At 40.5% G+C, this 25,967-nt stretch overlaps 1 protein-coding gene across 1 annotated transcript in view; it reads right to left on the reverse strand.

The window, feature by feature from the left end:
- Positions 1-25,967, reverse strand: part of ros1 (c-ros oncogene 1, receptor tyrosine kinase) — a 174,823-nt gene that overhangs the window by 86,667 nt on the left and 62,189 nt on the right. Inside the window, exons 8-10 of the mRNA XM_014209994.2 lie at positions 19,555-19,720; positions 15,237-15,384; positions 12,295-12,402 (exon numbers count right to left, since the gene is read on the reverse strand). Of these exons, the coding sequence (XP_014065469.2) occupies positions 12,295-12,402; positions 15,237-15,384; positions 19,555-19,720 (422 nt within the window). The remainder of the gene's footprint in view (positions 1-12,294; positions 12,403-15,236; positions 15,385-19,554; positions 19,721-25,967) is intronic.

Genomic DNA, 25,967 nt, shown 5'->3' on the forward strand with positions numbered 1-25,967 from the left:
CCCTTTCATTTCCTTTCCTAACTTCCTTAACTTACTAGGGCTGTGTCAGTCATGAAATTTTGTCAGACGGTAACTGTTATACAAATGCCTGCAGGTCTTAGGGTAATTAACCTGTTTGGAATAGGGGGCAGTATTTTCACGGCCGAATAAAAAACTTACCCGATTTAATCTGGTTACTACTCCTGCCCAGAAACTAGAATATTCATATAATTATATGTATTCATATAATTAGTAGATTTGGATAGAAAACACTCTAAAGTTTCTAAAACTGTTTGAATGGTGTCTGTGAGTATAACAGAACTCATATGGCAGGCCAAAACCTGAGAAGATTCCATACAGGAAGTGCCCTGTCTGACAATTTGTTCTCCTTCTGTGGCATCTCTATCAAAAATACAGCATCTCTGCTGTAATGTGACATTTTCTAAGGCTTCCATTGGCTCTCAGAAGGCGCCAGAAAGTGGAATGACGTCTCTGCAGTCTCTGGGCGAAAAACAGCAGGAGTTTTTGTGAGTGGTCAGCCAGGGAACAATGACACTGGAGATGCGCGTCCACGAGACGACTCCATTTTTTTCTTTCAGTCTATCTTTTCTTAAATTAATGGAGGGGTGAATGTTTCAGTCTGAGAGTCTCTCTTCTCTGCCACCAGATTCCTGCATCAGGCCCCAAAAAATGTTGCTGCCGGGTGGTCGTGGAGTTGAGAGAGAACTTGGGTAAATACAATTACACTTGACATGTGGACTGATTATTTTCAAAAAATAGGCACGGTGGGCTTTTGGTTTCTCTCACTCTAAAAACAGAAATAAATAATTCTAAATAACAAACTTTATTTACCACAGTGTGAAAGAGTGATAGCCTCTCTATATAAAGTGAGTTTCTGAAAGTCCTTCTTTGCTGATGTGAAGAAGTAAATGAATGAAAGCGAGTGCAGCAACAATAGGGGGGGGGGGGGGTGTTGCCCATATTTTCAAGACCTGAGCTACTTAATTTATTTAAGAAATGTTCTAGTTTATTTAGGCAATCTAATATATTTGTTTAGTCTTGGCCCATTTAGTAGGCTATTTTTCAGCATAAAGCTATATTTGTCAGCATAAAGCTGAGTGACTCACTCGTGACTCACTCGACCAAGTTAACCTGTTGGGGCTAGGGGGCAGTATTTTCACGGCTGGATAAAAAAACGTACCCGATTTAATCTGGTTACTAATCCTACCCAGTAACTAGAATATGCATATACTTATTATATATGGATAGAAAACACCCTAAAGTTTCTAGAACTGTTTGAATGGTGTCTGTGAGTATAACAGAACTCATTTGGCAGGCAAAACCCTGAGACATTTTCTGACAGGAAGTGGATACCTGATGTGTTGAATTACATTTAAGCCTATGCCATTGAAACACACAGGGGTTGATTAACCTGTTAGGGCTAGGGGGCAGCATTGACACGGCTGGATAAAAAACATACCCGATTTAATCTGGTTACCACTCCTACCCAGTAACTAGAATATGCATATACTTATTACATATGGATAGAAAACACCATAAATTTTCTAAAACTGTTTGAATGGTGTCTGTGAGTATAACAGAACTCAAATGGCAGGTCAAAACCTGAGAGATTCCTTTACAGGATGTGGCCTGTCTGACCATTTGTTGAACTTCTTTTCCATCTCTATCATTTACTAAGGATCTCTGCTCTAACGTGACACTTCCCACGTCGTCCATAGGCGCTCAGAGCCCGGGAAAAAACAGAATGTCGTCATTCCAGCCCCAGGCTGAAACACATTATCGCCTTTCTCAAGTGGCCGATCAAGGGACACTGGCTTATGCGCGTGACCCCGACCGCCCCCGCCTTTGGGATTTTTTCCTCTGTTTGCCGAAAAGGAGATTCCCTGTCGGAATATTATCGCTTTTCTACGAGAAAAATGTCGTAAAAATTGATTTTAAACAGCGGTTGACATGCTTCGAAGTACGGTAATGGAATACTTAGAATTTTATTGTCACGAATTGCGCCATGCGCGTGACACTTCTTTACTATTTCGGATAGTGTCTGGAACGCACGAACAAAACGCCGCTATTCGGATATAACGATGGATTATTTTGGACCAAACCAACATTTGTTATTGAAGTAGCAGTCCTGGGTGTGTATTCTGACGAAGACAACAAAAGGTAATGAAACTTTTATAATAGTAAATATGATTATGGTGAGTGCTAAACTTGCCGGGTGTATAAATAGCGAGCCCGTGATGCCTGGGCTATGTACTTAGAATATTGCAAAATGTGCTTTCACCAAAAGCTATTTTAAAATCGGACATATCGAGTGCATAGAGGAGGTCTGTATCTATAATTCTTAAAATAATTGTTATGCTTTTTGTGAACGTTTATCGTGAGTAATTTAGTAAAATGTTAGCGAATTCCCCGGAAGTTTGCGGGGGTATGCTAGTTCTGAACGTCACATGCTAATGTAAAAAGCTGGTTTTTGATATAAATATGAACTTGATTGAACAAAACATGCATGTATTGTATAACATAATGTCCTAGGGTTGTCATCTGATGAAGATCATCAAAGGTGAGTGCTGCATTTAGCTGTCTTCTGGGTTTTGGTGACATTATATGCTGGCTTGAAAAATGGGTGTCTGATTATTTCTGGCTTGGTACTCTGCTGACATAATCTAATGTTTTGCTTTCGTTGTAAAGCCTTTTTGAAATCGGACAGTGTGGTTAGATTAACGAGAGTCTTGTCTTTAAATGGCTGTAAAATAGTCATATGTTTGAGAAATTGAAGTAATAGGATTTTTAAGGTTTTGAAAATCGCGCCACAGGATAGCAGTGGCTGTTACGTAGGTGGGACGAATTCGTCCCACCTAGCCTAGAGAGGTTAATGTTTTGGCACTTCCTATTGCTTCCACTAGATGTCACCAGCCTTTACAAAGTGTTTTGAGTCTTTTACTGTGAGATCTGACCGAACAAGAGCCATGGAACGGTGATGGCCGATTAGACTCTAGCGCGCGAGTTCATGTTGGGTACCCTCGTTCCAATACGTTATAAAAGAGAATCATTCGTCCACCTTGAATATTATTAATGTTCTGGTTAAAAAACGCACTAAAGATTTATGCTATACAACGTTTGACATGTTTGAACGAACGTAAATATATTATTTCCCCTCGTTCATGACGAAGAAGTCCGGCTGGCTTAGATCATGTGCTAACAACACGGAGCTTTTTGGATATAAATGATGAGCTTTTTTGAACAAAACTACATTCGTTATGGACCTGGGATTCCTGGAAGTGACATCTGATGAAGAGAATCAAAGGTAATGGATTATTTACATAGTATTTTCGATTTTAGATCTCTCCAACATGGCCGTTTGTCTGTATAGCAAAGCATATTTTTCTGGGCGCAGTGCTCAGATTATTGCAAAGTGTGATTTCCCAGTAAGGTTATTTTTAAATCTGGCAAGTTGATTGCGTTCAAGAGATGTAAATCTATAATTCTTTAAATGACAATATAATATTTTACCAATGTTTTCTAATTTTAATTATTTAATTTGTGGTGCTGACTTGACTGCCGGTTATTGGAGGGAAACGATTTCCTCAACATCAATGCCATAGTAAAACGCTGTTTTTGGATATAAATATGAACTTGATAGAACTAAAAATGCATGCATTGTCTAACATAATGTCCTAGGAGTGTCATCTGATGGAGATTGTAAAAGGTTAGTGCATCATTCTAGCTGGTTTTATGGTTTTGGTGACGCCTGTCTTTGAATTGACAAAACATTACACACAGCTATTGTCAATGTACTCTCCTAACATAATCTAACTTTATGCTTTCGCCGTAAAACCTTTTAGAAATCGGACAACGTGGTTAGATTAAGGAGATGTTTATCTTTCAAAGGGTGTAAGATAGTTGTATGTTTGAAAAATTTGAATTTTGACATTTATTTGGTTTCAAATTTGCCGCTCTTGAAATGCACCTGCTGTTGATAGGGTGCACCACGGGTGGCACGCTAGCGTCCCACATAGCCCCAAGAAGTTAATCTGCTCATGTTGTGTGTGTTAAATTATTTGTGGCATTGTGGTTACAATGAAGTATGTAAATGTAACGAAATAAATCAAATAAATCCTATTCATAATGAATAATCAAATGCGTTTTGCAAGCCTTTCATTTTTCCCTATTTATTTTTTGTAAGATTTGATTTAATGGTTTTAGATAATACAAAACATACATATCTTCTCTAGGGCCAGTGGGACAATTTCGTCCCACCTACGTAACAGCCTGTGGAATCCCGTGGCGCGTTATTCAAATACCTTAGAAATGCTATTACTTCAATTTCTCAAACATATGACTATTTTACACCATTTTAAAGACAAGACTCTCGTTAATCTAACCAACCGATGTGAGTAAGACATTTAAGTGTGTTAACCCTCGCAAGGCTGCCGGCCCCGACGGCATCCTTAGCCGCATCCTCAGAGCATGTGCAGACCAGCTGGCTGGAGTGTTTACGGACATATTCAATCTCTTCCTATCCTAGTCGGCTGTCTCCACTTGCTTCAAGATGTCCACAACTGTTCCTGTACCCAAGAAAGCAAAGGTAACTGAAATAAACCACTATCACCCCGTAGCACTCATTTCTGTCATCGTGAAGTGATTCGAGAGGCTAACTAAGGATCATATCACCTCTACCATACCTGACATCCTAGACCCACTTCAATTTGCTTTACACCCCAATAGATCCACAGACGATGCAATCGCCATCACACTGCCCTATCCCATCTGGACAAGAGGCAGTGGTGTAAAGTACTTAACTAAAAATACTTCAATGTACTACTTAAGTAGTTTTATGGGGTATCTGTACTTTTTTAAACTATTTTTATTTTGGACAACTTTTACTTTTACTTCACTACATTCCTTAAGAAAATAATGTACTTTTTACTCCATATGTTTTCTCTGACACCCAAAAGTACTCATTACATTTTGAATGCTTTGCCTGATAGGGAAATGGTCCAATTCACGTACTTATCAAGAGAACATCCCTGCTCATCTCTTCTGCCTCTGATCTGGCGGACTTACTACAGACACATGCTTCATTTTTAAATTATGTCTGAGTGTTGGAGTGTGCCCCTGGCTATCCGTAAAAAAATAAAAAAATTAAAATGTTGTTGTCCGGTTTGTTTAATATAAGGAATTTGAAATGATTTATAATTGTACTTTTGATACTTATTTATATTTTAGCAATTACGTTTACTTTTGATACCTAAGTATATTTAAAACCAAATACTTTCAGTCCTTTACTAAAGTACATTTACATTTTACATTTAAGTCATTTAGCAGACGCTCTTATCCAGAGCGACTTACAAATTGGTGCATTCACCTTATAATATCCAGTGGAACAACCACTTACAATAGTGCATCTAAATCTTTTAAGGGGGGGTTTAGAAGGAACTTTATCCTATCCCAGGTATTCCTTGAAGAGGTGGGGTTTCAGGTGTCTCCGGAAGGTGGTGATTGACTCCGCTGTCCTGGCGTCGTGAGGGAGCTTGTTCCACCATTGGGGTGCCAGAGCAGCGAACAGTTTTGACTGGGCTGAGCGGGAACTGTGCTTCCTCAGAGGTAGGGAGGCGAGCAGGCCAGAGGTGGATGAACGCAGTGCCCTTGTTTGGGTGTAGGGCCTGATCAGAGCCTGAAGGTACGGAGGTGCCGTTCCCCTCACAGCTCCGTAAGCAAGCACCATGGTCTTGTAGCGGATGCGAGCTTCAACTGGAAGCCAGTGGAGAGAGCGGAGGAGCGGGGTGACATGAGAGAACTTGGGAAGGTTGAACACCAGACGGGCTGCGGCGTTCTGGATGAGTTGTAGGGGTTTAATGGCACAGGCAGGGAGCCCAGCCAACAGCGAGTTGCAGTAATCCAGGCGGGAGATGACAAGTGCCTGGATTAGGACCTGCGCCGCTTCCTGTGTGAGGCAGGGTCGTACTCTGCGAATGTTGTAGAGCATGAACCTACAGGATCGGGTCACCGACTTGATGTTAGTGGAGTATTTTACTGGGTGACTTTCACTTTTGCTTGAGTAATTTTCTTTTAAGGTATGTTTACTTTTACTCAAGTACAACAATTAAGTACTTTTTCCACCACTGACAAGTGGAATACGTATGGAAGAATGCTGTTCATTGACTATAGCTCAGCATTCAACACCATAGTACCCTCCAAGCTCATTATTAAGCTCGGGCCCTGGGTCTGAACCCCACCCTGTGCAACTGGGTCCTGGACTTCTTGACCGGCCACCCCCAGCTGGTGAAGGTAGGAAACAACACCTCCACTTCACTGATCCTCAACACAGGGGCCCCACAAGGGTGTGTGCTCAGCCCCCTCCTGTACTCCCTGTTCACCCATGGCTGTGTGACCACGCATGCCTCGAACTCAATCATTAAGTTTGCAGACGTCACAACAGTAGTAGGCCTGATTACCAACAATGACAAGACAGCCTACAGAGAGGAGGTGAGGGCCCTCGGAGTGTGGTGCCAGGGAAATAACCTCTATCAATGTCGACAAAACAAAGGAGCTGATCGTGGACTTCAGGAAACAGCAGAGTGTGCTCCACACCCCTATCCTCATTGACAGGACCACAGTTGCGCAGGTGAAAAGCTTCAAGTTCCTCAGTGTACAGATCATTGACGATGGTCCACCAACACAGACAGCGCCTCTTCAACCTCACGAGGTTGAAAAAATTTGGCTTGGCACCTAAAACCCTCACAAACTATTACAGATGCACTATTGAGAGCATCCTGTCGGGCTGTATCACTGCCTGGTACGGCAACTGCACCCCCTGCACCCGCAGGGCTCTCCAGAGGGTGGTGCGGTCTGCCCAATGCATCACCGGGGGCAAACTACCTGCCCTCCAGTATACCTACATCACTTGATGTCACAGGAAGGCCAAAAAGATCATCAAGGACCTCAACCACCTGAGCCACAGCCTGTTCACCCTGCTATCATCCAGAAGGTGAGGTCAGTACAGGTGCATCAAAGCAGGGACCGAGAGACTGAAAAACAGCTTCTATCTCAAGGCCATCAGACTGTTAAATAGCCACCACTAGACGGCTTCCACCTGGTTATGTAACTCTGCACCTTAGAGGCTGCTGCCCCATATACATAGACTTGAAATCACTGTCCACTCTAATAATGGAACACTAGTCACTTTAATAATTTTCACATATTTTTGCTTTACTCATCTCATATGTATATACTGTATTATATTCTTTTGTATTTTAGTCTGTCACTCCGACATTGCTCATCCTAATATTTATATAATTATATATTCCTTAATTCAACTGTTTTACTTTTAGTTTGTGTGTATTGTTGTGAATTGTTAGATATTACTGCACTGTTGGAGCTAGAAACACAAGCGTTTTTCTACACCCGCAATAACATCTGCTAAACATGTGTATTTGGCAAGTAAAATATTATTTTAATTTTGATTTGGCTAAAAATAAGCCTTGCCATGAATTAAGAACAGATTTTTTTTCCTTCACAATGCAATGCGGTACATTGACAACTCAAATCGCTTTAAAGAGCCTTCTAATATTAGAAAACAAATTAATATACCAAAACAATAACTTAAAAATCAGTCATCCCTGGATTTCTTCAAATTGCTGTGCAGGAAAAGGATGTCATCCACCGTGTCTGGTCGCAGGCTCACAGCTGGCTTCTCACTGAAACCACACATTCATCTGAAGGTGACACTTTATCCTTTGGAACCACACAATTACCAGGTGGACAGTAGGCCTCTTGATAGAGGAAAACAACAAGATCCACAAGTATTCTTTCACAATAGCTGGCCTTATGTTATCTGCAGTTTTGTGATGCACTGTCCCACTCCGCGGTGGACAACATTCAGTCTTCGTATATGTAATGGGCTCTAAGGCACAAGAATTCTATTTTTAGAAAATCTGCAGTCCACATGTCAAGTGTAATTGAGCCATTGTATTTACCCAAGTTCTCTCTCAACTCCGGGGCCACCCGCCTGCTGATTTTTTTGGCCTGATGCAGGACTCTATTGCGATAGGAAAGAGACTGACAAACATTCCCACCTCAATTAATTTACAAAAGTATAGTCTAATAGCTTGACTATGTGTGAACAATCCCCCAATTTGTGCAACAGTTTAGACTACTGATGCTGCGGTAAGTCAGAGATGAATCTTATTGTAACGTGTAGCCTAATGGCCAAAAAAGGGCAAACTTGCAATGTATTCGATGCTTAAGCACTCTGAAGTTTTACATTTCTACCTCAATATCACAGACCATATTTGCCCTAACGAAAAATGCATCAACCCCTACAAATATTTCAATGTATAATAGTCCATTATAATATATTGTAATTCTGTTGCCAATTGGAGTATTTGTTTCATATCCTACTGATTCTGTGATCACCATGCCTCACGCAACCGCAAAAAGTTTGGATAAAGCAATTTCACAAATCTGGCTGTTTTAAACTTTGCTATGCTGTATTAAAGGCTTTACACTTTTTTTCATTATAACAGACTCTCTGGTATTAGTTATCTTTTATTTAGTATTGTTTACAGTGTTCCAAACTGGCAGATAGATTATATTGTAATCTAACAGTACCTGTTTGTCATGCAACAGTATCTCTTGCGCTTTTGACAATGATTTTACATGAGGCATATTTGACATGATATACAGTGGCTTGCGAAAGTATTCACCCCCCTTGGCATTTTTCCTATTTTGTTGCCTTACAACCTGGAATTAAAATAGATTTTTGGGTGTTTGTATCATTTGATTTACATAACATGCCAAACACTTGGTACTTATAGATTGCATCAAACATGATTTAGACCTTAATTATGAAAAACTGTTTATTTCTGTATTTCATGATTGGAACTTGCTGAAAAGTGTCAACAATGTTCCTTTCGCCGAGTTTAAACAGTACAGCGAAAAATGGTACTTACAGATTGCATCAAACATGATTTAGACCATGTTTATGAAAAACTGTTTATTTCGGTATTTCATGATTGCAACTTGCTGAAAAGTGTGAAGATGCAAAATATATTTTATTGTGAAACAAACAAGAAATAAGACAAAAAAAACAGAAAACTTGAGCGTGCATAACTATTCACCCCCCAAAGTCAATACTTTGTAGAGCCACTTTTTGCAGCAATTACAGCTGCAAGTCTCTTGGGCTATGTCGCTATGAGCTATAAGCTTGCCCATTCTTCAAGGCAAAACTGGTCCAGCTCCTTCAAGTTGGATGGGTTCTGCTGGTGAACAGCAATCTTTACGTCATACCACAGATTCTCAATTTGATTGAAGTCTGGGCTTTGACTAGGCCATTCCAAGACATTTAAATGTTTCCCCTTAAACCACTCGAGTGTTGCTTTAGCAGAAACAGGTTTCCCTCAAGAATTTCCCTGTATTTAGCGCCATCCATTGTTTCTTCAATTCTGATCAGTTTCCTATTCCCTGCCGATGAAAAACATCCCCACAGCGTGATGCTGCCACCACCATGTGGGGATGGTTTTCTCGGGGTGATGAGAGGTGTCTGGTTTGCGCCAGACATAGTGTTTTCCTTGATGGCCAAAAAGCTACATTTTAGTCTCATCTGACCAGAGTACCTTCTTCCATATGTTTGGGGAGTCTCCCACATGCCTTTTGGCAAACACCAAATGTGTTTGCTTATTTTTTTCTTAAAAAAATTACTTTTTTTCTGGCGACTCTTCCGTAAAGCCCAGCTTTGTGGAATGTATGGATCAAGTGGTCCTATGGACAGATACTCCAATCTCCGCTGTGGAGCTTTGCAGCTCCTTCAGGGTTATCTTTGGTGTCTTCGTTGCCTCGCTGATTAATGCCCTCCTTGCCTGGTCTGTGAATTTTGGTGGGCAGCCCTCTCTTGGCAGGTTTGTTGTTGTGTCATATTCTTTCCATTTTTTAATAATGGAATTCACTTTCCAATAAATTGGAATTAAAAAGAAGCCATCCAACCTTGATGGGCTATCAGCAGGACAATAGACTCTTGCCGAGTTTAGGGACTTTAAATGTATTCATGGGTGTTTGCGAGGCATGTCTCATCACCCATCTCTTTGCATAACCCACCACATGCACCGTTTTCTAACCACATCTGGATGGATCCACAACGAATTACTATGGAAATAAATATCACTGAATGACAGAAATATTTGTATAAAGTAGGCTAATGCAATTGAAGGCAACAAATTGTTGCTTACTGAAACAGCCAAAGTCATCCAAATGTTATATGATTTGAAGCAACAGCCTACCCGCGTGTGGTAAACTATTTCAGCACTGCTTTGAGACAAGCATGGGGACTGGTCTTGATAACTCAGTGAGATTTTTATTTCACTGAATCTCTGTTTGGGTATTGGTTAGCCTTCAATTGGGGACTGGAAATGTTAGGATTATTTTGCTCTTCACCCTTGCAGTCGCTTAGTAGCCTAAACCTACTCCCGACCGATCACATTGTAGAGTGACATATTTTCCTAATGGAAACCCTGAGGCCTACATAGGTTACTGTAAAATGCATTTTCATTTTTCTTGGAATATAAACACCATAAAATTAATTAATTTCATTAAGCTAAATTGCTAACAGTATAAACAGCACAACAAATACAATAATAATTTACAATCAATCCCATATAGTCTGTTCGAACAAGAAAAGGTTTTAAAGTCTCAAGCATAGCCAATATTTAAAACAGCCAAATGCATTCGTTAATTCAATCGCTTTAGCCGACATGTTGCGATTTATAACAAAAAATGCTTGACTGTATTTAAAGACATGGATGACTTGTATGCTGTGTGATGACATGCACAATTAAATGACTGATTGATTGATATACTGTATATTGAAGTAGGCCTTTATGCCAATAAGTAAGTTACGTTAAAACAGCTAGAGTAAACAGGACTCGTACAGTGGTTCTTCCTTTAAAAGTTGCAGCATACTGCAGCACAGCTTGCGTGGTGCCACAGAATTCTATGGCATGTTATTTAATTGCCAACTACTGGTACCATTAATGCTAGTTAGTGCTAGTTTGACCACCAGAGGGCATCTTTGAGAAGCATTTGATAGCCTTCAATAGTGGCTGTACTAGAGAGTTTAAAACCTTTTTTATAAGAATATAGTATGGGACTGATTAAGAAATTTTGCTTAATTAATTTGCTTAATATTATGGTGTTTCTATTCCAAGAAAAATAAAAAACCCTCTGGGTTTCCGTTAGGATGGAACGTAAAATATGGCGCTGTACAACGTGACGGTTGGAAGTAGGCTACAGTGCTGGGCTATTTAGATAAAGAATCCCTGTGTCATGCGCAGGCACGTGGGAGACTGGGATTCAATTCCCCGATGGGAAGGAAGGAGTAGGCTGTCCTTGTAAATAATAATTTGTTCTTAACTGATTCCATATGTGTTATTTCATAGTTGTGATGTCTTCACTATTATTCAACAATGTAGAATGCACCGTAAAGTTGGTTGCCAACCGCCATATAAAGTCCAAAGAATGAAAAAAAAGAAAGCCTGAGGAAGGAGGAGAGATGGCGAGAAAGGAATTCGGTTTACCTTTTTATCTGTGGATTAGTTGTCGGAGTAGAGACCTTGTGCATTTCAGGTAAAATAGCAACCCAATGTTTATATCCCAGGACAAATTAGCTAGCAACAGCAAGCCTGCTAGCTAAATTGCCAAAAATGTTTAATGCTTTTCGTCCTGTCCCCAAATTAATATAATTGGTGCAGAGTTTGTTTTGATATTTCAACCTTCCTTGTCCTGATCGTGTCTGGTGTGGGGGTACAAAATCAACATGCGCGCGATGACGCACACACACGTCCGGTTTGGTCAGCCTGTAACGGTGAGTTCTAAAAGCATTATAGGCCTACTGTTTTGATGATAAGTGTTTGATGTGATTTTCGATAGCATTTGCATTGATGTCAGAGTGATTAGAGGGACAATAGAGAGCTGAGTACCAGACCATTAGCGATCGTTAGTGAGTTGGGCACTACCAACGCATCAGCGCCATTCATGTACTGAGTGCATAGAAGGAGATTACTGTGACTCAACAGTGATGTGGAATTTGACTGCGGTCTTGACTCAGGACTGCCAGAGTGGCGGTAATGCAGTCATCGCAACAGCCCTAATCCTTACCAGACTCTTTTATTTCCATTACTTCCATCCTTCACATCTGACAGTTGAAAGCAACGTGGAGGAGACATACCCAATCTTTTCACCTATCAGTTATCAAGGAGGGCAAGAAAACAGGGAAAGCTTTGCGACTCTGCCTTTTCTCCTTACCTTGAACACATAGGTGGCTCCTCCTCCTCCGCCCCCGCCCCCTTTGACCTGTGTCTTCTTGTCCAATGGCGTCTGCTCTACACAGATCTTGTTCAGTGTCCCGTTGGTCTACCAATGAGAATGGAGAGAGAGTGATAGCTGAGTTTCTTTATTCAGGGGAAAGTAACACATTTGAGACACTGTACATCTGTATAATCCAGACTTCCTCACAAATCATGCATTGATATCAATGGAAGATATCTGCTAAAGTCAAGTTCCAAGCTCATATCTGTAGGTAGGATTGGGCCTTTACTAGCCTATTCCCAGATCTGTTTGTGCTTTCTTGACAAATTCTACAGTCATTGTCATGCAAAACAAGACGTGTCCAAGAGCATAGGAGTACTACACCTAATGTGTTATTCTACCCAATCTACCCATCACTGCCTTGGGCTATTATAACAAATGAGAGATTTATCGAGAGCCAAACGACCAGCGGTGCTGATGACAGGTAATAATAACCAAACAGTCAGTCCTCTTCCTTCCAACCACGACATTTTCATCAATCTAGACTTCAGGCTCCTACAGCCAGAGCTGGAGAGGGAGGGGCCAATATGGAGTTTGATTGACAGCTGCAGGAGGAGAGGGGGCAATGGACCTTGGCCAGTGCCCCATGGGAGGCCGTGGATTGCCAGAGCTCAATTTCACACAGAATTACCCCCCCCGTCCTCCTGCCCTAACCCACACCCTTCCACCTCTGGCTGTCGCTTTTGTGTGCGTGTGCGTGTGTGTGCGTGCATGTGTGCGCATGTGTGCGTGCGCGTGCGTGCATTAGTATGTGTGAGTGTCTAATATGGTGTGTAAAAGCCTAAAAGGATATTAATACATCTACAGAGGGGAGGCTGTGAGAAACATAGAACACACCAGCACTCAACTAATCAGTTTTAAAAGCCCTTCAGGATTATAGACCTGATAGAAATTATAGACCTCAAATGACTCCAAATGCATCTGGGCCAACTCTCAGCTTTTCATTGTCTAACATTTTTCTCCAAGATATGATTCCTGACTGAGAACTCCAAAATATAAGACAACTCTGGGATGAGGCCAAAAACAACAAAATGGGCTGAGAGGAGGGGTGTAAACGTTTAAACAAAATTGGGATTCTTGATGTTAAGAAATCATCCCTAAACGAAAAACAATGTTTATTTATTTTTTCCCCAGCTATCACAAAATATTATTTTCTGTGTTATAGCCTAAGTAGACGATTGGCTATAAAGGCCTGGGGAAAGTTGTGTAATTTAAATAAAACCAGAGAGGAAGAGTCATTTAGAAAATCAAGACAAGACATTGCAAGATACAGATTACTTAGACATATGTGCATGGTTCTTTCTGCCCCTTCCTCTCTCTCCATCGTGCTGTCTCGTGCTTGCCTGTTCGTTCTCTTCACTAATGATGCGCATGTGTGTTCAGTAATCGGTCTGTTGCGTGTAGAATATCCTAGCCTATTCATTGATGATAAGCCCTGCTTTACTGAAGTTGCGAGACATTGCAAGCCAAACAATTGCGAGATACAGCATTCCATTGTGAGATACAGCTTTTGATTACCGTTAGATAGGCCTAGTGCACAGTTCTGACTGTTTGCCTGGAGGCCGACCTGACGTTATATTCTGCCCCTCCCCTCTCCCTCCGTTCTTCGCAAGCTCCCTCACTTTGAAAGATATAAGCGTTTGTGTTCTCCAAAGTACTGCAACTAACCAGTCTCTTTTCCAAAAATACTGAATTTTAGGACTTGAGGAGTCGATTCATAGCAGAATTGAATCTTGACACTCAGAAATGGGAGTCAACACCGGGAGTCGATGTGCAAGGAGTCGAGGAATCAATTATTTTGGAGTCGACTCTCCACCACTACGTCATCAACATTTGAGAAAATGGTAGAGAAAGGCAAGCAACAGCAGCGAAGTCCTGTATGACAATACTTTGAGAAGTTAAATCAAGCGTCTTGCCATTTCCACATTTGGATTGGGACTCTCACCTAGGGATGTGACAAATGGAAAATGTGGTGAAATGCAAATTTGCGAGTTGTAATTGAGGTACGGTAATAATAGGTGCAATGCTTAACCATCTGAAAGGGATGCACTGTGAGACCTAAACCGTTACTGGAAGCAGTGCGGCTGCATTGTGAATTCACGTGGAATTTTATGAATTTGTGTTATTATTTTAACAGAAAACGGATAAAAATGCTGTTTAAACGTTAATAATTGTTTACCATTTCTCACATTCCTAATGAGAGTCAATTCAATAAAACAATGTTTACAGTGGAAATGTCAAAGCAGTTTTGAGGATGTTCTTCTTTTGCCATATCCCTGAGACTTCAACATTCCAGTTTGGATCGAGCTAGGCCATATAATAGGCTACTTATGCACTTGTGAATAACTGACAGGATTGCGTATAGGTGTAAGTGATGAAGCAACCTGGTTAATTAGAAAGCAAAATTAAGCATTACCATAGCCCCCCTGGACTAAGAAACCTGGTTTAACCTGGGTTTGTCTTCAGTGTATTTGTTTTTTTCCCAGGTTATCAGACCCTTCTTAGATACAGTCATCTTAGATAGGGCTCCTGAGTGGCGCAGCGGTGTAAAGCACTGCATCTCAGTGCAAGAGGTGTCACTACAGTCCCTGGTTTGAATCCAGGCTGTATCACATCCGGCCGTGATTAGGAGTCCCATAGGGCAGCGCACAATTGGCCCAGCGTCGTCTGGGCTTGGCCGGTGTAGGCCGTCATTCTAATTAAGAATTTATTCTTAACTGACTTGCATAGTTAAATAAAAAGGTTAGATCTACACAGTCCACTTTGATCCAAGTGCCTGCCTAGGAGGCAGGGGCTAGGGGTCAATTTTGGATGAGGCATAATTGTTAAAGTAATGAGCCTTGACATGTATTCTGAGCTTTTGGGAAGTTGGTACTCACATTGGGGCAAGCGTCCTCTCCTTTTTGGCCCACCAGGAAATGAAGCAACTCGCCCTTCTGAAGCAGGAAGTCCGCTGTGAGTTGGACGCCATGTGACTTGGTCATGGCCAATACGCTGCGACCGCCAGCCGCCCCACAAGCTGTGATCCTGTTTTGGAAATACACATAAACAGAAAGGCATGACTTTGGTATTACTACTTTGTATGAACCAGCTGTGCATAAGGCATTATAAATGCATTTATCACATTTGATTTAACTTGAAGGTCTGTAGCTTTGTGGGCGACCCGACCAAATTCACATAGAAATGTGAGTTAAATATTTGTCAGCCTCATTGAAAGCAAAACTGATAAGCAGTATATCCATTCTATGTGCACTATTTCTATGCTTCCAGTCCTTATGTTTCAGTTTTGTGTCTTTAATATTATAAAGCCAACTCGGCTCCTTCATTCATTGAATCAGATTCATTCATTCATCACAAAGCCCACTGATATTGCAAACTACTTTAACGACTTTTTCATTGGCAAGATAAGCCAACTTTGGGATGACATGCCAGCAACAAACGCTGACACTACACATCCAAGTATATCGGACCAAATTATGTAAGACAAGAATCGTACTTTTGAATTCTGTAAAGTCAGTGTGGAAGAGGTGAAAAAATGATTGTTGTCTATCAACAATGACAAGCCACCGGGGTCTGATAATCTAGATGGAAAATTACTGAGGTTAATAGCAGATGATATTGCCACTCCTATTTGCCACATCTTCAATTTAAGCCTACTAGAGAGCGTGTGCCCTCAGGCCTGGAGGAAAGCTAAAGTCATTCCGCTACCCAAGAATAGTAAAGACCCCCTTACTGGTTCAAATAGCTGACCAATCAGCCAGTTACCAACCATTCGTAAACTTCTGGAAAAAATTGTGTTTGACCAGATACAATGCTATTTCACAGTAAACAAATTGACAACAGACTTCCAGCACGCTTATAGGGAAGGATACTCAACAAGCACAGCACTTACACAAATGACTGATGATTGGCTGAGAGAAATTGATGATACAATTATTGTGGGGGCTGTCTTGTTAGACTTCAGTGCAGCTTTTGACATTATTGATCATTGTCTGCTGCTGGAAAAACGTATGTGTTATGGCTTTACACCCCCCTGCTATAATACAAAGGGTGTTCTTTAATGGAAGCCTATCAAATATAATCCAGTTAGAATCAGTAATTCCCCAGGGTAGCTGTTTAGGCCCCTTGCTTTTTTCAATTTTTACTAATGACATGCCACTGACTTTGAGTAAAGCCAGAGTTTCTCTGTCTGCGGATGACTCAACACGATACACGTCAGCTACTACAGCGACTGAAATGACTGCAACACTCAACAAAGAGCTGCAGTTCGTTTCAGAGTGGGTGGCAAGGAATAAGTTAGCCCTAAATATTTCTAAAACTAAAAGCATTGTATTTGGAACAAAACACTCACTAAAACCTAAACCTCAAATAAATCTTGAAATAAATAATTTGGAAATTGAGCAAGTTGAGATGACTAACCTGCTTGGAGTAACACTAGCTTGTAAACTGTCATGGTCAAAACATATTGATGCAGTAGTGGCTAAAATGGGGTGAAGTCTGTTTATAATAAAGCGATGCTCTGCCTTCTTAACATCACTATCAACAAGGCAGGTCCTACAGGCCCTAGTTTTGTCGCACCTTGACAAAGTCGTGTGGTCAAGTGCCACAAAAAAAGGACATAGGAAAATTGCTATTGGCTCAGAACAGGGCAGCACGGCTGGACCTTGGATGTACACAGAGAGCTAATATCAATAATATGCATGTCAATCTCTCCTGGCTGAAAGTGGAGGAGAGATTGACTTCATCACTACTTTTATTTATGAGAGGTATTGACATGTTGAATGCACCGAGCTGTCTGTCTAAACTACTGGCACACAGCTCGGGCACCCATGCATACCCCACAAGACATGCCACAAAAGGTCTCTTCACAGTCCTCAAGTCCAGAACAGTCTATGGGAGGCACACAGTACTACATAGAGCCATGACTACATGTAACTCTATTCCACATCAAGTAACTAACATAAGCAGTAGAATTAGATTTAAAAAACACAAAAAAACACCTGTGAAGCAACGCAAACATTGGCACACACACACACACAGGGATTTAGTATTGTAAATATGTGGTAGTGGTGGAGTAGGGGCCTGAGGGCACACAGTGTGTTGTGAAATCTGTGAATGTATTGTGATGTTTTAAAATTGTGTAAACTGCCATAATTTTGCTAGACCCCAGGAAGAGCAGCTAATGGGGATCCATAATAAATACAAATACAATTACTTTCAATTTTGTACATCAGTTTCAAAAAGTTGAAATACAATATTTTGGTTATTGAAAATATATTTAATAGCGGTTTAGATTGTACAATCATTCACAAAACTTAACATGGATTGTTTTGTCACAAATGGCAATTATAAATTTTAGCAACCAGGTAATGGTGGATAGATTCCTTCTGATTGCACCTTTAACGCTGGTTATAATAACAACATTTCAAATGCACAATGACTAAATACATTCATAAGGCGTTACACACAGGTGGTATAGTGCATTATAAGGCTTCTGAAACAGAGCACAATATCAAATCAACCATTGGCTGTCTTCACACTACACTCTTAGAAAGTAGTAGAACCATATACAGTCGTGGTCAAAAGTTTTGAGAATGACACAAATATTAATTTCCACAAAGTTTGCTGCTTCAGTGTCTTTAGATATTTTTGTCAGATGTTACTATGGAATACTGAAGTATAATTACAAGCATTTCATAAGTGTCAAAGTATTTTATTGACAATTACATGAAGTTGATGCAAAGACCCTTCAGTGTTGACCCTTCTTTTTCAAGACCTCTGCAATCCGCCCTGGCGTGCTGTCAATTAACTTCTGGGCCACGTCCTGACTGATGGCAGCCCATTCTTGCATAATCAATGCTTGGAGTTTGTCAGAATTTGTGGGTTATGCTTATTTAGAAAGAAAAACAAATGCTGACTGACCTTCATGTCTTCAAGTAATGATGGACTGTCAATTCTCTTTTCTTATTTGAGCTCTTCTTGCCATAATATGGACTTCATCTTTTATCAAATAGGGCTATCTTCTGGATACAACCCCTACCTTGTCACAACACAACTGATTAGAAGGCCAGCATCTCGGAGTCACCTCTTCACTGTTGACGTTGAGACTGATGTTTTGCGGGTACTATTTAATGAATCTGCCAGTTGAGGACTTGTGAGACATCTGTTTCTCAAACTAGACACTCTAATGTACTTGTCCTCTTGCTCAGTTGTGCACCGGGGCCTCCCACTCCTCTTTCTATTCGGGTTAGAGACAGTTTGCGCAGTTCTGTGAAGTGAGTACTACACAACATTGAACGAGATCTTCAGTTTCTTGGAAATTTCTCACATGGGATAGCCTTTATTTCTCAGAACAAGAATAGACTGACGAGTTTCAGAAGAAAGTTATTTGTTTCTGGCCATTTTGAGCCTGTAATTGAACCCACAAATGCTGATGCTCCAGATGCTCAACTAGTCTAATGATGGACAGTTTTATTGCTTCTTTAATCAGGACAACAGTTTTCAGCTGTGCTAACATAATTGCAAAAGGGTTTTCTAATGATCAATTAGCCTTTTAAAATGATAAACTTGAATTAGCTAACACAACGTGGCATTGGAACACAGGAGTGATGGTTGCTGATAATGGGACTCTTTACGCCTATGTAGATATTCCATAAAACATCATCCGTTTCCAGCTACAATAGTCATTTACAACATTAACAATATCTACACTGTATTTCTGATCAATTTCATGTTATTTTAATGGGAAAAATGTGCTTTTCTTTCAAAAACAAGGACATTTCTATCTGACCCCAAACTTTTGAATGGTACTGTATATTTACACAATGTATTATTATTAAGAATGACATTTTAAAGGCTAATAAGGCTGGTGGAACCATTCATAGAGGGTTCTAGGAAGAACCTTTAGATTATACAATCATTCTTGGTAGAACCCTTCATAGAGGGTTCTAGGTAGAACCACATACAGGGGTTTCTATGAAGAACCCTACATAGAGGGTTCTAGGTATAACCCTCTGCAAAGACACTCAGCATGTTACACCTATCATGACAGGAATGCAATTTAGACCATGGATATTCAGCCTATACCTACCATGAAAGGAAGCCAGTTACAACTATTGAGATTCAGCCTATGTTGTCTTACTTGATTATTATAAAAGGAAGGCAATTGAGACTATTTAGATGCAGCTGTTGTCTTACCTGTAGATGCCAGTCTCCGGTACCCTCCAGATTTGGATGCCTTTGAATGGGCTTCTGGTTGCCACGTTAACATTGACATTGCTGTGCCGATAGGAGCTGGTACACTGGGTTGGGGTGGGCCCCTCTGAACCAACTGCCCCACAAGTGTGAAAGGCCCATTTCGTTGCTGTAAAACACATTGTTACACATAAATCAACATTTGCGTATGGACACATACACAAATATGAACACATTATGCACACACACGCACTCTCACACTCGCGCGCGCGCACACACACTGTTGAAACTCATCACATTTATGTTTTATTTCACTTCAACGAGCCCCTCCAATGCTCTATACTATCACATCATCAAACCTCAACACACTGAAACGGCAGAAATAATTATGCGTCCTGCTTGTCTGAGTCCTGATCATTCATGGCATTAATGAAATATGCATCTTCATCATGTTTCACTGCAGTAAGAAATGCCAATGCTATTGTCACTGGCCAAAGAAAACCTCCAAACTATACCTTCAATTTTTGTCAATATTTATTTTGACATGATTTTTACTCTCGTCTGAGTGTGCCAGAGCGCAGAATAATTGATGAATTCATGAACGCCCAACACCCGTTGAATATGGCCGGTGTCATTAAACGTCTGCAAAAAAACGTACAGTGGCTTGCGAAAGTATTCACCCCCTTGGCATTTTTTCTACTTTGTTGCTTTACAACCTGGAATTAAAATATATTTTTTGGGGGGGGACTTGTATCATTTCATTTACACAACATGCCTACCACTTTGAAGATGCAAAATATTTTTTTATTGTGAAACAAGCAAGAAATAATACAAAAAGACAGAACTTGAGCATGCATAACTATTCACCCCCCAAGTCAATACTTTGTAGAGCCACGTTTTGCAGCAATTACAGCCACAAGTCTCTTGGGGTATGTCTCTATAAGCTTGGCACATCTAGCCACTGGCATTTTTGCACATTCTTCAAGGCAAAACTGCTCCAGCTCCTTCAAGTTGGTTAGGTTCTGCTGGTGTACAGCAATCCTTAAGTCATACCATAGATTCTCAATTGGGTTGATGTCTGGGCTTTGTATAGGCCATTCAAACACATTTAAATGTTTCCCCATAAACCACTTGAGTGTTGGAAATTGGACTTGTGAGCTTAGGGTCATTGTCCTGCTGGAACAATCTGTCCCAGTCTGAAATCTCTGGAAGACTGAAACAGGTTTCCGTCAAGAATTTCCCTGTATTTAGCGCCATCCATCATTCCTTCAATTCTGACCAGTTTCCCAGTCCCTGCCGATGGAAAAACATCCCCACAGCATGATGCTGCCACCACCATGCTTCACTGTGGGGACGGTATTCTCGTCGTGATGAGCGGTGTTGGGTTTGCGCCAGACATAGCGTTTATCTTGATGACCAAGAAGCTACATTTTAGTCTCATCTGACCAGAGTACCTTCTTCCATATGTTTGGGGAGTCTCCCACTTTAAGCAATAGCTTTTCTCTGGCCACTCTTCTGTAAAGCCCAGCTCTGTGGAGTGTACGGCTTGAAGTGGTCCTATAGACAGATACTCCAATCTCCGCTGTGGAGCTTTGCAGCTCCTTCAGGGTTATCTTTGGTCTCTTTGGTGCCTCTCTGATTAATGCCCTACTTCCCTGTTCCGTGAGTTTTGGTGGGTGGCCCTCTCTTGGCAGGTTTGTTGTGGTGCCATATTCTTTCAATTTTTTAATAATGGATTTAACAGTGCTCCATGGGATGTTCAAAGTTTCTGATATTTTTTATATAACCCAACCCTGATCTGTACTTCTCCACAACTTTGTCCCTGACCTGTTTGGAGAGCTCCTTGGTCTTCATGGTGCCATTTGCTTGGTGGTGCTCCTTGCTTAGTGGTGTTGCAGCCTCTGGGGCCTTTCAGAACAGGTGTATATATACTGAGATCATGTGACAGATCATGTGGGACTTAGATTGTGCACAGGTGGCTTTATTTAACTAATTATGTGACTTCTGAAGGTAATTGGTTGCACCAGATCTTATTTAGGGGCTTCATAGCAAAGGGGGTGAATACATATGCACGTACCACTTTTCAATTTGTTTTTTAAAATATTTTTTTTCGTTTCACTTCACCAATTTGGACTATTTTGTATATGTCCATTACATGAAATCCAAATAAAAATCAATTTATATTACAGGTTGTAATGCAACAAAATAGGAAAAATGCCAAGGGGATGAATACTTTTGCAAGGCACTGTAATTTAATTGTTGCCATCAGCACTGTTACAGTCACAAACACTCTGGATAACATGAAAACAGCCTAACCAACTCCGCTAGGGCGAGTAAAATGGTCAGAGTGCGGTGTTCTCTGATTTGTGTCTGGAAGCAGTGCGCAAGCTAGCCAAAGTTTTGAGGTCAGAAAGCTCAGATCAACCCTACTCCTCAGCCAGAACTTCCAGTACGCGCTCTGAATGCTCCCACGGAATTTACAAATGCCCTGAGAGCGCTCTGGCACTCCAGATTGAATTTTACTAACCCAGAGTGATGAAACTCTTAGTACATTCCAATTTGTGACTCACCACCTGGATTCGGTCATATGTAGCAAAATTTGAAATAGTTTTTTTTACATTGGATAAAAGTAGAGACTGAGAGCTACAAAATGGAATAGCATATATGGCATTTTTGAGGAACAATGGAAAAGTATTTCTACTTTGAAAGTTGATACAGTTGTAAACTCACTTTTTAGAAAAGGGACTTTGAATGTTTTGGTACCTACTAGAGAGCTCTCCTTTGTCTACAGGCATTCAGCATTGTTCATACCCTCTTAAGCCGCCCCACGCATCTTTTTAAGGATTCACTTGTGTGGTCATGTGCTGAACAGTGAGGAGTGTAGTAAAGATTAAGACTAAAAGTGGTAGTAGCCTACAATAAGGAAAAATCCAGGTAAACAAAAGTGTCCAGATAAAAAATATTTGATAAATATTAGATGACGCTTACCCAGGCACACTTGTCTAAATTGATGGGTCATGTGAAATAAATGATTTAATCCCCAGCCACATCCAGTGGTGGAAAAAGCACTGAATTGTCATACTTGAGTAAAAGTATAAATCATTTCAAATTCCTTATATTAAACCAGACGGCACAATTGTATTTTTTATTTATTTATTGACGGATAGCCAGGGGCACAATGTACTTAAGTATCAAAAGTAAAAATATAAACCATTTCAAATTCCTTATATTAAGCAAACCAGACAACACAATTGTATTATTTTATTTTTTTATTGACGGAGAGCCAGGGGCACACTCCAAACCTCAGACATAATTTACAAACGAAGCATTTGTGTTTGGTAAGTCTACCAGATCAGAGGCAGTAGGGATGACCAGGGATGTTCTATTGATAAGTGTGTGGATTGGACAATGTTCCTGTCAAAACGTAACGAGTACTTTGGGTGTCAAGGAAAATATATGGAGTAAAAAGTACATTATTTTCTTTATGAATGTAGTGAAGTAAAAGTTGCCAAAAATATAAATAGTAAAGTAATGTACAGATACCACAAAAAACTACTTAAGTAGAACTTTACAGTATTTTTACTTAAGTACTTTACACCACTGCCCAAATGCCTTCACACCAGTACATTAGCCTACTTTATATACTGTTACACATGCACTTATCACATAGTATTCCATACATAAGTTAAGGCCGTGCAAACTGAGTTGAAACCTGAGTGATGCGCCATATATTTATGGGGTGGACACTTGATACGGTCACATGATATTGCTGTGGTATGTCACAAAATCATGTTACGACCACACATCAATATTAATTTTAAATATCAATATTTTGCTACGTCTTGCTAAGTGGATGGTCTCTACAGAAGGTGTAAACTCTACAGCCAAATGGTTACTTGCATAGTGGCAACATCAGAAATAGATTGTGTCAATTTAAATAAAATATACAAGGACAATATCAATAACGATATCAGTGATAGATGAGGTAGTTATATGCATACAATCAGGGGTAAAGTGGCTGAGCAGCAGGATACAAAAAAAATTGTAGTAGCAACGTGTGTTAGGAGAGAGTCATTTGAATAGAGGCACTGCAGATAGTGCTGATGACTGCTCCGTCCAAACCACACATGAACAAGGGAATCTACATTCGGAGAGCCTGTTTCTGTCCTGTCCTTGACTCTGGTGTAGGGCATGTGATGTCCATAGCCTCTTCGTCGCAAAACTCCCTGATCTTGTCAAAAAGATAGTTTGTCTAGCTGTGTCCAGTCCAGGTGGTGCTTTTACAGGCAGACCAACTATGGGAGGAAGGATGTCAGCGTAGTGCAGCAGCTGAAACCTGGTCCCGACAGTCAGAACGCTCCTTGGTGACGACAACACCAGGCTCCAGAGCATCGAAGCTGTAAAACAGGGAATAACAAAAAAATCAGAAGACATTACAACCCTGCACAAAATCAATTCACCTCCCAAGTTTAGATAAGAATAACCTCATACAAAGAAAAATATTTACCTGAAGTTCTGGTGCTGCTTGATCTGTGGCAGCGGGCCCGAAGTACAGAGTCAGGTGTTGTTGTCAGCCATAGCTTTCCACTAACACCGTACCATCCTCCAGTCCAACCAGCTGTGGGATGTTGACCCCTGTCACAGTGCTGTCCTTCACAACACCAGCAATCTTAGACAAAGTGTTCACTCTGGTCTTTCTGAAGCGCTGCTTGATGAGGCCAAAGCATCAGTCGGGGGCAAACTTGGTGTGGCCTGTGATCAGGAAGTGAATGTCCAGATTGTGGTGGAGCTTGTGAATGGTTCACCAGACACAATACCAGAGCACAAACTTGTTCTTGTTTTGGCCACTGTAGTTATCACAATTCAGGTCCACATGTGTTTTCCCAACTCCGTAGTTGGTGAAGAAATGGTGCATGTAGTTGACTGCACTGCTGCCTTTGCTTGCTTGTGCTAGCTCTCTTTTTGATGACTGTATGACTAATGGATTAGAGTAGCTAGCTAAAAAATGAACTATAATCCAAATCCATAGAGTAATGTTACTAGCAATACAAACCGATTGTCATAGCAAGCTAAAGTTAACCAAATAACGTTAGGTTTAATGTTAGTTAGCAAGCCAGCCATCGAACTCCATCTGGCTAGCTAACAGCAAGCTTTAGCTTGCAATGAAAACAACTTTCTGACAAAATTAGAAACGTATGATATCTGAATCTGTAGCTAGATTCTTACCTGTATACATAGATGAAAGCTTCACGGCAGACTGCAACCCCTTTAATCAGACACCCTGTGTTTCCGTTTAGTTTGCACAGCTTGTTTGGCCCGTTGTGTTTCACTGATTTCAAAATGTGTTATTTTCAGAGTGAGAGAGCATTTGTCGTCCAAAAAGTAGTCCATCACAGCTTTTTCCCACTGACCTTTGTCGATAGCGCCTGATAAATTCAGGGCACCAATGTTATTGAGAGCAGTAGCAACATATTTGCAGTTCTCCATGGATAATGTTATATCTTTCAAAAAAAACTACAGTAGAAAGGATTATCTACGCATTATGAGCAGCTCATTTTATAGACAAGATGCTACACTGCACCAAACTCATCTCTTGGCATGTCCAGCCCACTTATTAACTCATCCAATCATGGCTAGCAGGAAGGTTGCTGCCTTTCTCTGTGGCTAAACCAACTAGGCTTGCAATTGAACAATTGTATTCATATTTACAGATGACATACAAGTTTCACATTAAGGCACATGAAAGTTCACATGTTCGAGAAGGCATTTCTGCCAATAATGTTCAAAAGGCTCTCCTGTAAAGTCATGACTTGCGACATATGCCTAGTTTCCTGAATCGGGTTACATTTGGGTTCTCTCCCTGCTTGAAAAGTTTCAGCCAAGTATCTCACTATTTGCATGTTTTATGGACAAATGTTTGTTTTTTAGGGGTGAAAGTAGTTTTTTCCACGGGCTGTATTTTTACTTATACTGTCCTGAGCATTAATGTACAAGAATTCAAACTAGGATAGGATACTTTTCATCAATATATTTTGGCTAAACATTGACATGATTGAATTTCATTGTTATCTCATGCGAGGCACATGAGATTTTGTCATGGCTGCTGGGTTGGGGGCAATTGTAACACAATTGTAACATGTCAAAATTAACCTGAGCCAAGCAGACAAATTATGAAAATAAATTTATGATTGTAGAAATTTTACATTAATTACACAAAAACTAACTTTAAATAGCCTTGGTGTCATGTAGAGTGCTAAGGAAGTTGTAAACAGGTATAATTTGGGCACAATCAGACTATTCACATATTTTGAGAGGAACCGAATGGCCATGCGCAAACAGGGGTGTTACTGTAAATATAGGTTACTTACATAGACATAATTATATTTCTTGCAACATCAATACATATGTCTATGATA

This window comes from Salmo salar, chromosome ssa09 (genome assembly GCF_905237065.1).
Source record: "Salmo salar chromosome ssa09, Ssal_v3.1, whole genome shotgun sequence".
Lineage (NCBI taxonomy): Eukaryota > Metazoa > Chordata > Actinopteri > Salmoniformes > Salmonidae > Salmo > Salmo salar.